The following is a 14,361-nucleotide window of genomic DNA, read 5'->3' as shown; positions in this document are numbered from 1 at the left end:
GCTCCAATTTCAAACAATGGGGGTGGTTTCCGATGTAAAAGTGAATATCCTTGAAGCATTATAGAGGTAAAAAGTTAACATTTTCCAACAGTTTTCAAAAAAATCGAGAAAAACAAAAAAAAAATGACGGAAAAACGGCAATTTTTACGCAAAACCAGTTTTCGACCAAATCGATTTTTTTTTATGGTTGTAATTCAAAAACTAATCACTGAAAATACTTGAAATTTTCACCAAATGTTAATGCCAGTAGTATCCGTATATAGTTAAATTTTCAAAAAATTTTGACTTTTTTTGAGTTATTTATAGACCACTGAAATTTTCGATTTTTTTGAGAAATTTTTTTTAAAGTGTCGATAAAAAATTTTTGGATGACCAAAAAGTTTTGAAAATTTAATACAAGATTCCTTATGAGTTGTTTTTAATGTAGCTAAAAAAAATTAAAAATCGTTAGTCACAATTTTTTTTTATAAGCGTTTTTAGTTCAAATTTTTACGAAATCTGTCGAAAACGCGAAAATTTGCAAGTAATTTTGAAGTTGAAAAATCATAAAATTTTTTTCTTTTATAACTAAATTTTGAAAATTTGGTACAAGGTTCTCCATAAATTTTTCTTCAAATATCTGTAAAAAAAACTCTACCGGATTCAGACAAAAAATTTTATGAGTGTTTGAAATTTAAATTTTTACAAAACCGCATTAAATAACAGTTTAGCCTCAAACGATTTTTGATATTTGTTATTATTCAAAAAGTATAAGTCGTAGATACTTGAAAATTTTACCAGTTATTAAGATTCGCGTTTTCTTTACGTGATTTAAATTTCAAAATATTTTGACATTTTTTGAGCTATTTATAGACAACTGAAATTTTCAATTTTTCTGAAAAAATATTTTTGAAGTGTCGATAAAATTTTTTTGGCCCTATCAAAATACTTGAAAATTTAATACAAAGTTTCTCATAAGTTATCCTTAAAGTGATTAATAAATTATAAGAATACATAGGCACAATTTTTTTTATTAGCATTTGAAGTTTAAATATTGACAAAAATTCGTCAAAACTATGAATACTTGCAAATTATTTTGTAGGTATATTTCATAAAAATTTTTGTATAAGTAGCTAAGAGTTGAAAATTTAATACAAGGTTTTTCATAAGTTTAGCTTACAATTATTATAAAAGAACTTAAATTTTGTTGTATTCAGGCCATTAAAACATAAACCACCTTTTTTACCAACCACTAGAAATTATATCCTAGGCTGACAAATCATCTTCGTTCAGAATCGTTTTTCGTATACAATGATAACTATCATTGGATTCAAATTTAACACTCCTATAATATATAATTATGATCCATACGGCACCTAATGTACAGCAGAGCGGTACTCACTTGCCCGCTTTTTTTATACTTTAACCCGGCAACGACGGGTAATTCAGCGTGTTATATTTTATTGTAACAAGCTGATTGAAAAATTTTGTCTCCTCTCAATACATAGAGGTAAATTGCGGCTATTGCGGTAACTACAATTATATTTATCAACGCGTTCATGAGATAAGAAGTAGTAACTTTGAAATTTTCAAAATTGTCAAAAATATTTTTTTTTATATGATGAAACTAAAAATTTATGGTTTTCGTAATTTTTCCTATATCTGTACTATAAGACGTGACTTCGTACGAAATTTCAAGCTTCTAAGTTCACGGGAAGTACCCTGTAGGTTTTGATTCTTGTGCGAGTTTCGAAAATTTGCGGAAATTTGCGACCTAAATGGCTGTATCTTTTGATTGCGTTGGCTTAGATGGTTGATTTTTCTACAGCTTTCAGGGACAGTAGACCTGAGTATCATATAAAAATTTCAGTTTGATATCTCCACGCGTTCCTGAGAAAAACGGTCTTGACAGACGGACGGAAAGACGAACGGACGGACAACAAAGTGATCCTATAAGGGTTCCGTTTTTTTCTTTTGAGGTACGGAACCCTAAAAACGCAAAAGTTGTAAAACGTTTTAAATCTGAATAACGATAAACGCAAAAGTTAAATAACATTTTAATTCTCAATAACGATAAACACAAAAGTTGAATAACGTTTAAATTTTGAATAACGATAAACTCAAAATTTGTGTAACGTTTTTATTCAAAATAACGTGAACATTTTTTTTTTAAAAATTCAAATGCAAGGGCGCATAAGAATATTAAATCATTCTGCTACTGAAAACGTATAAGATACTCTGAATTAAATATAGTACGTTATGCACTTATCAGATAGATATATTATATTAGGTTCGAAAATTTATGCGGGACCTTGTCTAAGTTAAACTTGCAAGTATTTTTATCAAGCGAAAAATTTTTATTGGCATTAATTTTGAAAAAAAAATGGAAAAATAGAAAGTTTAAAATACCTTTAAATAGCCTAAAAATAATCAAAATTTTTAGAAAATTATATTAGGCATAAATAAAAAACAATTATTTAATCATTCGAGGTGGTTTACCGCTTATATCACAAAAAAATCTCATGATTTGTTTTATGATATCACTACAAATGTAATATATTTTACTTTTAATATTACGGTAGATTGATTATTAAATCAATGTTCAGCATACACTTTTTTAAAATTATTAGTTTATAATTTATACCATATTATAATATTTTTATTAACTGTCAATACAATTTTACCATAAAACGATGTGAATAGGTTCATAGAATAAATAAGCCACGAATAATGTTTTGTAATACATAACAATAAACAATGAACATCGTTTCAACATGTGATTTCATCGAAATTTAAACTTAAAATGTCAACAAATATTAATTCTGTTTCTATATTTTTAATTTTTTTGTTCCATTGTAAAATGCTTTGAGTGAATATTGTAATAGATTTTCAAATCATAACTATAAAAAGGAAAAATTGTATTAATTATTTTTTAACATGCATAAAAAATTATAAAATAAATATTTAGTGAACAAGTTAAGACTCTATACATATTTGTTTTAAAATTACAACAAAATAACAAAAATCTTCTAACACTCGTAAAAACTTAATTTTACTTTCAAGTAGAATTTCGTTCTTAAATTAGTTTGTAAAACTTAAAATGAATCATGTATTACAATTTACATTTAAAAATATAAGTATGAATATTAGATTTTTTTAAATTTATTTACAAAATACTTATATAATTTTGGCGACTTTGACAAAATCCGTTAAAATGTTAGCTTCAAACGCTTCCTAAAAAATGTTGTGGATTTGGTCTCATCTTTTAGATTCTGAATGGAGTGATGAATGTATTGATTTTACAATAATGAATGTTTTTTTTTGTGTTTCTAAGTGCAATGTACAATAGGTTAGGTTGCTTCAATTGCTAATGCTTCAATTTAAAATTTCAGTGGTGGTTTCCAATACAAAATTGAATATCATAAAAATTGTAGTACTTGTTTGTATCTAAAGTTAAAATTTAACACAAAGTTTTTTCCAAAGATTTCTTTTAAATAACCATAAAGAAAACTGAGGGTCATTAAAGGAAAAAATGTTATGAGCATCTGCATTTTAAATTTTTACAAAGTTACATAACGTTAACGATTTTAAATACTTGTTAGTGTTCAAAAAGTATAAGTTATAGATTCTTGAAAATTTCAGATTGACATTTTCTTTACATAATTAATTCTTAAAATACAATAGAACCTCATTAATTTGGATTATTTGGGGCTCTAGGTTGTCCGAATTAATGAAAGTCCGTATTAAACAAAATAACCAAAAATCGTAAATTATAAATTTAAAAAAATTTATTGGATATTTTATTATACAAATTTCAAACTGAATATAAATACATATGTATGTCTTATAATATTTAACCTAAAAATTATTTATTTGTAAAAGTCGTTTTCTTGTTTATTTTAATCTATGACATAAATTAGCATAATTTACGTATTATAAACGGCTGTCCGGATTAAGCGAAGTTCGGACTAATGAGGTCCGGATTAATGAGGTTCTATTTTCACTTATTTTAAGACTAATACTAATATTAATAGTTACCTATTCTTTTTTAAATTATAACTAAATCTATATTTTCAACTAGGTACTGATTTGTCATAAAAAATTACTGTTTTTTTTTTTTATGGTTATTTTAAAAATATTAGGTATTATCTCTTTAAAGCAGAAAACAGATGCGTATATTTCTATCCACAAAATATTATCAAAATTGAAAATCAAAGCATTTTTAGTGCCTAGAAAAGTTATAAAAAATACAAAAATAAAACACTCACATCATATTGTAAAATCAATCTCTTCACTAAGAATTTAAAATTAAAACCTTCACAACTACCATTCTACAACACATTGAAATTTGAACCACAACTAAATGATTTAAATAACTTATTTATGTATTTCATTGATAAAAAAACTATTCAAAAATATTACTCAATCTATGAACAAAAGTATTTTTGTAAGTGTATAAGTAAAGAAGGTATGAATTAAGTATTATAATATTAAAATTATTCAATAAATACTTTGAGAGTATACCTCTTAATATAGAGTATAAAGTATTAACGGTTAAAATAACAAACAATTACTTACTTGGTATAAAAATATTTATTGTGATTTAAGTTTTTGAATATCTTAATGAATAACAGAAGTAAAAATGTGAAAAACAATTGAATCGGGAATTTCGAAAAGGGCCCATCTTGAATTTTTACCAAAATAAATTTTTCTGCATTTTTTCATTTAAACATATAGACCAATATTTTATGAGCGAAAAGGGACCATATCCGTTTTCTATTGTGATGAAATAAACATCCTATTTTTAGAAAAATTTCGAAAAAGACTCATCTCGGTTAATAATTTTAATTAAATAAATTTAAAAAAATAAATAATAATAATAATAATTACATTAATTATTAATGTAAGTAAAAAATATATAATAGAAATCATTTCCAAAAAAAGTACGTGATTTTATTTTAAACAATCATTATACGACTGCCTTAAATCTTTGTACAAAATATCACTTCCGAACTAACTTTGATACTTTGTTCAGATTAAATTAAATTACATAAATATTTCCGAAATTTTTTAGAGGCTATAATAGCTCAAGCATGTCAACTGCGCTAAATATTTGAAAATTTTTAATATTGAAAACTATTTGTCATTCTTCTTACCGAAAACATAATATAAGATTATAGATCATTGTTGAAATAAATTATATAAAGTATGAATATTGTTATAATTCTAAACTGTTTGTTATTCTTTCTATCAAAAACTTTTAAGATACATCATTGTTGTTAAAATTATCACAAAAAAAATGATAATATTAAAATTATTTGTTCTTATTGGATTTTCTTATTTGGTTATGTCAAAAACCACTTTTATGCCTTACTTACCTTTGGTAAATTAATAATTTGCTGCATCTTATTAACACATAACTTATATTTTTTAAGACTATCAACCATTATCAATTTTTTTTATAAAGTTTCAAATATAATATTTGTATGATTAATTCTTATTACATGGAGAATATCGTACGGTGTTTGAGAGAGTATATCCTATATATTTCAAACCAATCTCTATTTCATTAAAAGAACATCAAATATTACTGAAATGAAAAGAAATTTTACTCCGTTAAAACTTTTTGACGATGGTTATATAGTAAGTATATATATAATAGAAATTAGATTTACCAAACACAAAAGTACACTCTCAATTATTCAGAATTTTATACCAAACATATTAATAAAATTATCCAAAAATGAAATTGAAACAAGTACGGAAATGATGTAGCCAGTCGTAATAAGTTCATGTGAAAATATTGTAAACAAGGAATTTCTATTGTGGAAACAAAGATAGATAGCCGCAGAAGATAAACTACCTTACACTTTTATAGATGTTATAAATTGTTGTGATGAGTTACTATTTCCTAAAGTATACCAATATTTAAAAATTGGCACTTCGTTGACAGCGTAGAACGGAGCTTTTCAATGTTAAAACATTTGAAATCATATTTGAGGAATTCCATGGGAGAAAATCGTCTAAATGGATACTTATCCAATCAATGGATACCAATAAAAAGTAGTGAAGTGGTCGATATATTTTGAGAAAAAAATAGAAAATTAATGTTTTAAAAATTCTAAATATCTAAATAATTATTATTATTTTTATTTTTATTATGTGATTTAATATTTTTTTTTATACATATGGTTAAGTAGTAATTACATATTTATTTATTGTTAAGTACAATATGTCAATTAAAATATTACGAAAAAAATTAGTAATCTATGAAAAAGGAACGATATGTTTTGTCATGTTCAGGTGTCACGTCATCGCCAATATGTTAATTAAAAAAATTAACCCCCCCCCCCCCCCAAAAGTTCAGGTCTAAGTACGCCACTATATGTATTGTTGTATTCCATTGATAAATAATGAAGATTAATAAATAAATTATTGGTGAAATATCATTTTAAAATAATACTCAATCTTTATTTTAACTTTTTTGAAAAATGTCTATCGATATATTTTGTATAATAAATTACAGACAGTTGACAAGTAAATTTATACATGAGGAGGTCGCATCCCTTAATATTATTAATTACTAATGAATACAAAATGTAAAAATTGTGAAAATTGTGAAAAATAACTAATGTGAGTAAAAAATATATAATAGAAATAATTTCTATACAAATCATTTCCAAAAAAAGTACGTGATTTATATTTTAAACATTTTAAACAATCATACTACGAATGCCTTTAATCTATTTTCAAAATATAACTTCCGGACTAACTTCGATACTTTGTTCAGATTAAATAAAATTACATAAGTACTTCCGGAATTTGCTAGAGACTATAATAGCTCAAGCATGTCAACTGCGCTAAATATGTGAATGTTTTTACTATTGAAAACTGTTTGTCATTCTTCCTATCAAAAACATAATATAAGATTATAGATCGTTGAAATAAATTATTAACAAAAACATGATTATAAAAAAAGTTTTTGTTCTTTTTGAATTTTTTTATTTGGTCGAGTCAAACACCATTTTTCTGCCTAACTTACCTTTGGTAAACTATATTCTGCAAAATTTTACTAACATACGAGTATATAACCTATATTTTTTTTTAAATTCTAAGGATTATCAATGTTATTAATGAAATTTCCAATTTAATTTTTTAAATATTTTTAAATTTTACCCTCATTACAGGGAGAATACCGTACGGTATTTGAGAGAGTATATCCTTGTAAATCGACAAATACATTTCAAGCCAATCTCTATTTCAGTAAAAAAACATCAAATATTACTGAAATGAAAGGAAATTTTACAGTGTTAAAACCTTTAGATGATAGTTATACAGTAAGTATATATATATTTTAATAATGATTGTAACAATAATAGTATATATTTATTTAATAAGGTAGGTCCCTTAATATGGGGAAATTTTGTTTATGTGAATTTAAATGACCCATGTCAATAGTTAATCATAGAGTTATCGACTAGAATATATTTTCATGGGCACAAAACATTTAAAAATAATACCTATACTTTTCAACTCAAAATACATAAATTATTACTTATATAGCCTGTTTGTCAAATAATTTATTTTATTCAGTCATATTATTTGATTTTATTAAGATTTATTAAGATTGAAATGAAAAGCATTAAATATAATTTAATTATAATTTAATAATTATAAATTCGATTTACTTGCTTTTATATAAACTTAATAAATATAATATTTTTTTAATAGTTTGATATAAACGGTGCATCTTGGAGTTTAACTGGTGGTTGGAAGCCGAATGCAGTAGTTTATATAGCGAAGAATGCGTGCAGCAATATGAAAATATTCTTTGGAAGTGCGTGGAATTCTTTAAAGGAGAACTTTAACTTTTCTTCGTATAACTGTCCAATTTCACCGGTAATGTAAAAATACAATAAATCAAATTTTATATTAATTATGAATTAAATAAACATATTATAATGTTATAATTTTTCATTTGTCATTTTATTATATAGGTATGTTAAACTATTTTACTTCAAAATGCCCTCCAACAGTGGAACTAATTTTTGAAATTATAATTATAGTCATCAATGTTGTATTTATGACGCAAGCACACACTTTAATAACAATATTTTTTCAGGGCACGTATATTTCATCAGGAATGGATTTGAAGAAAATTGAACACCATAACTTTCCAAAGGTGTATTTTTATGGAAGATATAAACTAACGATGAAGATAAAAGATTTGGAAAATAATGTACATGGTTGCTGCATGTTTGAATTGAGTCTTATACGACCATGGGAAAAACCGATTTGATTAAATTTTACAAAATCACAATATAATATTATATGTATTACAGAATTTTAATAATAATAATGACTTATCCTATGTATTTTATTTTATTTCTTGATATTATACAGCATAACAACTAACAATAAATAATTATATTTACCAAATTACTTAATAAGTAATATCTAATGACTAATATAAATTTTCTTATCATATTGTGATACATTGATAAATATAACTAATCAAACAATCAGCTTAATGATTATAACTAATATCGATGAAAGTCATTATTCTATTAATTGGATTAATTGGTCAAATTAATTTTTACATGTTTAACATGTTTCACATGTTTGCGATTAATTTTCGTAAAAAATTGAATTCTCTCCGTTTCTTTAATCAACTTGTTTTTACATATCTCATAGTTTTATATTCGTTTTTCAATATTTGGTTGGTAAATATAACTAATGCATAATTGACTATATAGCACATTTATTTATCAAAGTTGGTGGTTAAAAGTTACCCGGAAATGACGGTAGAGGAGTACGGATGTAGAGTAAATCGACAGTTATAGTGGCTGAACATTTTGATCCAACTTCATTACACATTTATGTCCTACGGTAACTTCACTATAATACATTAATACCTTAATATAATCTAAACTTATAACAATCACAACCAACATTCTACAAACATGTTTCAATTTAAAGCATAACTTAATGATAATATTTTATATAACTTACATATGTATTCAATTGATAAATAATAAAGATTGATAAATATATTATTAATGAAATATCATTTTAAAATAATACTCAGTCTTTTTTTATACTATTTTGCAAAATGTCTATCTATTCGTTTTGTATGACAAGTAACAATAATAAATTACAAATAGTTGACTGGTTAATTTACACATGAGGAGAAAGTCACACATTTATCACAACCCTTAATATTATTAATTTTCATAAAAAATTGAATTCTCCCCATTGCTTTAATAAACAAGTTTTCACATATTTCATAGTTGTATATTCTATATTCAATCTTTGGTTGCTAAATATAAATGATGCAAAATTGACTAGGTATATAGCACATTTATTTATCAAAGTTGGTGGTTAAAAGCTACCCGGTAATGACATTAGAGTAGTACGGATATAGAGTAGATTGACAGACGACAGTTATAATGCCGAACATTTTGAACCAATGTCACTACACATTTGTCACACCGCTTAATATTATTAATTACTAAATCTTATAGTTAGCAAGTCGTGCACCACTTAATTTATAACTATATATATACTCAGGATAACAAGATCATTATTGAGTAAGAAAACGCAAATTCTGGTCTAACATCTAAAGGTGTAAAGTAAATAATATTTATAAATCTGTATTCACGATCCCGATTATTAGTAATAAATAATAATATATAGGCTTAAATCTATAATAGTAAAGTTAGGATAATAACTACTCCAAGCTTCTTCAATTATTATTCGTTGAAACTTGAAAGCACTCGATCGTAACATCCAGGTTAATATATTATTATAAGGTAAAGTCTCATTAATAACAACGTACGAGCTTATTTTTGACTCATTATTTCATTACAAAACTGAGGGTCATTATAAGAAAAAACGTTATGAGCATCTGCATTTTAAATTTTTTCAAAATAGCATAACGTTAACGATTTTAAATACTTGTAAATGTTCAAAAAGTATAAGTTATTGATACTTTAAAATTTCAGATTGACATTTTCTTTACATAATTAATTTTCAAAATATTTCACTTATTTTAAGACTAATACTAATACTAATTGTTACCTCTTCTTTTTTATATTATAACAAAATTAATATTGTCAACTACTGATTTATCATAAAAAATAACTGTTTTTTGTTTTATGGTTATTTTAAAAATATTAGGTACTATCTCTTTAAAGCAGAAAACAGATATCTATATTTCTATCCAAAAAAACTATCAAAATTGAAAATCAAAGCATATTTAGTTCCCTGAAAAGTTATAAAAAATAAAATAATAAAACAGTCATATTGTAATCGCATCATATTGAAAAACCATCGCTTCACTCAGAATTTAAAATTAAAACAACCACAACCACCATACTACAATACATTGAAATTTGAAGCACAACTTAATGATAATGATTTAAATAACTAATTTTTGTATTTCATTGATAATATACTATTTAAAAACAATATTCATGTATCTACAATAAATAAATAAATAAATATAATAATATAATGTAATATAATAAATAAATATATAAAGTACAATAAAACATAATTCTTTACTAACAATGAAATGTGGACTTAGTGATCTAATTTTAACTGCTTCAAGACATACAATGTTACTATAATATCATATAAATATTAAATAGGTAGTTAAGTATATATTATACAATACACATACTGTAAGAGTATATTTGTAAGTGTATAAGTAAAGAAGGTATGAATTAAGTATTATAATATTAAAATTATTCATGAATACTTACTTTAACAATATTTTTCTTATTGTAGAGTAGGTATAGACTATAGACAGTACGTTATAGAACCGTTATTCCGTTTTGAAATGCCTATTAAGTTCTTTTATTTGAATTCTTATTGACAGAAATAAGTAAGTATACGTTATACATACTGTAAGAGTACGTTTTAAGGTGTATAAGTAAAGACGGTTTAAATTAGATATTATAATATTAAAATTATTCAATAAATACTTTGAGAGTATTCAGGGCCGACGCAAGCAATTTTTTATATGTAGGCAAAGATCAAAATTGCCGCCTCTTATTTTATTATAATTTATAGATAAATGTCATATGTAGGAGCAAAACAATTAAAAAACGTTTTACACTTGTCAATTATTATCTAATAAAAAAGAAATTACTAAATTAATATTACATAGATTGTTTTTAAGGTATTACAATAGTTATTATAAACTACAATATTTAGTTATAATTTTTAAAAATGTATTTTTCTTGCTTTTGATGACGCAAAATCTTGAACTAAATCGTCAATGTCAAGATCATTCGCAATTTGATTTTCAATTGAAATTGTTGCCAATCCAACTAAACGATCCTGTGAAATTTTTGATCTTAAATAGTTCTTACTTCTTTACAATTTTTAATTTTGAAAAGCTTCTTTCAGCTAAAGCTGCAGTTACTGGTATTGTTAATAAAATTCTTAGTGCTACGTATTAACGTATACATTAGGAAATAATTCTAATAATTTGTTTTCAAATATAAATTATTGTAAAATTGCTTTTGGATCATTTTCATTTTTCAAATGTCTTTGTAATGTATTTATTTCTTCACAAAGTTCAACAGAATTTATATCAGAATTTAAACCGTCATTTGAAGAAAGTGCTAACTGAAGATCTTTACAGCACTTCATTAAATGTTCATAATTATTGACATTAGAAATATTATAAAGAAATGAAAATAATTTACTATGGTCTTCGAGTTGAATAAATCGGTCATTTATTAATTGGAACGTATTGTCTAATATTTGATGAAAAAAATATATTTTGAAATTCTGTTTAGGATCTGTTATAGGGGTATCACGAGATTCGTAATCAAAATGAGTTTTTCTATGTCGAATTCGAAATTGATTTAACAAAAACTATCTAGTGCGCCAAGTTCATTTGCTAAGTTACTTGTTTGTTTAAGTATTTTTTCAACATTTTCATCACTACGATATTTTTGTAAAAATATTTTGGTATTGTTTATCTTATTGATTGATTCGATAATATTTAATGATATAGATTGTAATAATTTACTAGTGACATTAATTTCGCATAACAAATCATACCAAATTACTAAACTACATAAAATAACTAAAAATACTCTGAGTATTCCTCTTAATATAGAGTATAAAATATAGACGGTAAAAATAACAAACAATTAGGTACCTACTTGGAATAAAAATATTTATTAGGAAATTAAGTTTTTGAATATCTGTATGCATATACAGAAGTAAAAATGTAAAAAACAATTAATGTGACTATGTGAGTAAATAATATAAAATAAAAATCATTTCTATACAAATCATTTACAAAAAAAGTGGGCAAGTGGGTATCGTTCTGCTGTACATTAGGGGGCGGAGTTGACCTCGGACTAGGGTAGGTTAAATTTGAATGCAATGATAGTTATCATTGTATACGAAAAACGATTCTGAACGAAGATGATTTGTCAGCCTAGGATATAATTTCTAGTGGTTGGTAAAAAAGGTGGTTTATGTTTTAATGGCCTGAATACAACAAAATTTAAGTTCTTTTATAATAATTGTAAGCTAAACTTATGAAAAACCTTGTATTAAATTTTCAACTCTTAGCTACTTATACAAAAATTTTTATGAAATATACCTACAAAATAATTTGCAAATATTCATAATTTTGACGAATTTTTGTCAATATTTGAACTTCAAATGCTAATAAAAAAAAATTGTGCCTATGTATTCTTATAATTTTTTAATCACTTTAAGAATAACATATGAGGAACTTTGTATTAAATTTTCAAGTATTTTGATAGGGCCAAAAATATGTTATCGACACTTCAAAAATATTTTTTCAGAAAAATTGAAAATTTCAGTTGTCTATAAATAGCTCAAAAAATGTCAAAATATTTTGAAATTTAAATCACGTAAAGAAAACGCGAATCTTAATAACTGGTAAAATTTTCAAGTATCTACGACTTATACTTTTTGAATAATAACAAATATCAAAAATCGTTTGAGGCTAAACTGTTATTTAATGCGGTTTTGTAAAAATTTAAATTTCAAACACTCATAAAAATTTTTTGTCTGAATCCGGTAGAGTTTTTTTTACAGATATTTGAAGAAAAATGTATGGAGAACCTTGTACCAAATTTTCAAAACTTAGTTATAAAAGAAAAAAATTTTATGATTTTTCAACTTCAAAATTACTTGCAAATTTTCGCGTTTTCGACAGATTTCGTAAAAATTTGAACTAAAAACGCTTATAAAAAAAAATTGTGACTAACGATTTTTAATTTTTTTTAGCTACAATAAAAACAACTCATAAGGAACCTTGTATTAAATTTTCAAAACTTTTTGGTCATCCAAAAATTTTTTATCGACACTTAAAAAAAATTTCTCAAAAAAATCGAAAATTTCAGTAGTCTATAAATAACTCAAAAAAAGTCAAAATTTTTTGAAAATTTAACTATATACAGATACTACTGGCATTAACATTTGGTGAAAATTTCAAGTATTTTCAGTGATTAATTTTTGAATTACAACCATAAAAAAAAATCGATTTGGTCGAAAACTGGTTTTGCGTAACAATTGCCGTTTTTCCGTCATTTTTTTTTTTGTTTTTCTCGATTTTTTTGAAAACTGTTGGAAAATGTTAACTTTTTACCTGTATAATGCACCAAGGATATTCACTTTTACATCGGAAACCACCCCCATTGTTTGAAATTGGAGCATTATTTCGACTAGTTATGCTGTACACAGACACAAAAAAAAAAAAAAAACACACATCATTGTAAAATCAATACATTCATCACTTCGTTCAGAATCTAAAAAGTAAAAAGAACGTAATTTTATTTTAAACAATCATAGGTACTACGAATTTAATCTATGTACAAAATATCACTTCCGGACCAACTTCGATACTTTGTTCAGATTAAATAAAATTACATAAATATTTACGGAATTTGCTAGAGGCTATAATAGCTCAAGCATGTCAACTGCGCTAAATGTGTGAAAATTTTTAATATTGAAAACTGTTTGTCATTCTTCCTACCGAAAACATAATATAAGATTATAGATCATTATTGAAATAAATTATCAATAAAAACATGATTATAAAAAAAGTTTTTGTTCTTTTTGAACTTTTTTATTTGGTCGAGTCAAACACCATTTTTCTGCCTAACTTGCCTTTGGTAAATTAATATTATGCAACATTTTATTATAATATAACTTATATTTTTTAAGACTATCAATGATTATTAATGTTTATTTATGAAGATTAAAATATAACATTTTTATAATTAATTCTTATTACAGGGAGAATACCGTACAGTATTTGAAAGGGTATATCCTTGTATATCAACAAATACATTTCAAGCCAATCTCTATTTCAGTAAAAGA

The 14,361-nt window shown here is 24.5% G+C and overlaps 1 protein-coding gene across 2 annotated transcripts; it reads left to right on the top strand.

Moving 5' to 3' along the window:
* Positions 1 to 6,863: 6,863 nt before the first annotated feature.
* LOC126552782 (uncharacterized) lies at positions 6,864 to 14,338 on the top strand. 2 transcript variants are annotated; one of them, XR_007606202.1, is made up of 5 exons: positions 6,864 to 7,026; positions 7,167 to 7,316; positions 7,711 to 7,878; positions 8,102 to 8,868; positions 14,278 to 14,338. XR_007606202.1 is itself a non-coding variant. In XM_050207715.1 (4 exons), the coding sequence occupies exons 1-4, from the start codon at positions 6,943 to 6,945 to the stop codon at positions 8,276 to 8,278; spliced, it is 579 nt and encodes a 192-aa protein (XP_050063672.1). In that variant the 5' UTR covers positions 6,864 to 6,942; the 3' UTR covers positions 8,279 to 8,954. The 2 variants fall into 2 exon arrangements, 1 of the variants encoding a protein (XP_050063672.1); XM_050207715.1 differs by lacking the exon at positions 14,278 to 14,338 and having other exon boundaries at positions 8,102 to 8,954.
* The last annotated feature ends 23 nt before the right edge of the window (positions 14,339 to 14,361 follow it).

This window comes from Aphis gossypii, chromosome X (genome assembly GCF_020184175.1).
Source record: "Aphis gossypii isolate Hap1 chromosome X, ASM2018417v2, whole genome shotgun sequence".
In the NCBI taxonomy this organism is placed as follows: Eukaryota; Metazoa; Arthropoda; class Insecta; order Hemiptera; family Aphididae; genus Aphis; species Aphis gossypii.
Note: the sequence above shows the minus strand (reverse complement) of the source record. Positions and strands in the feature narration are given on the sequence as shown.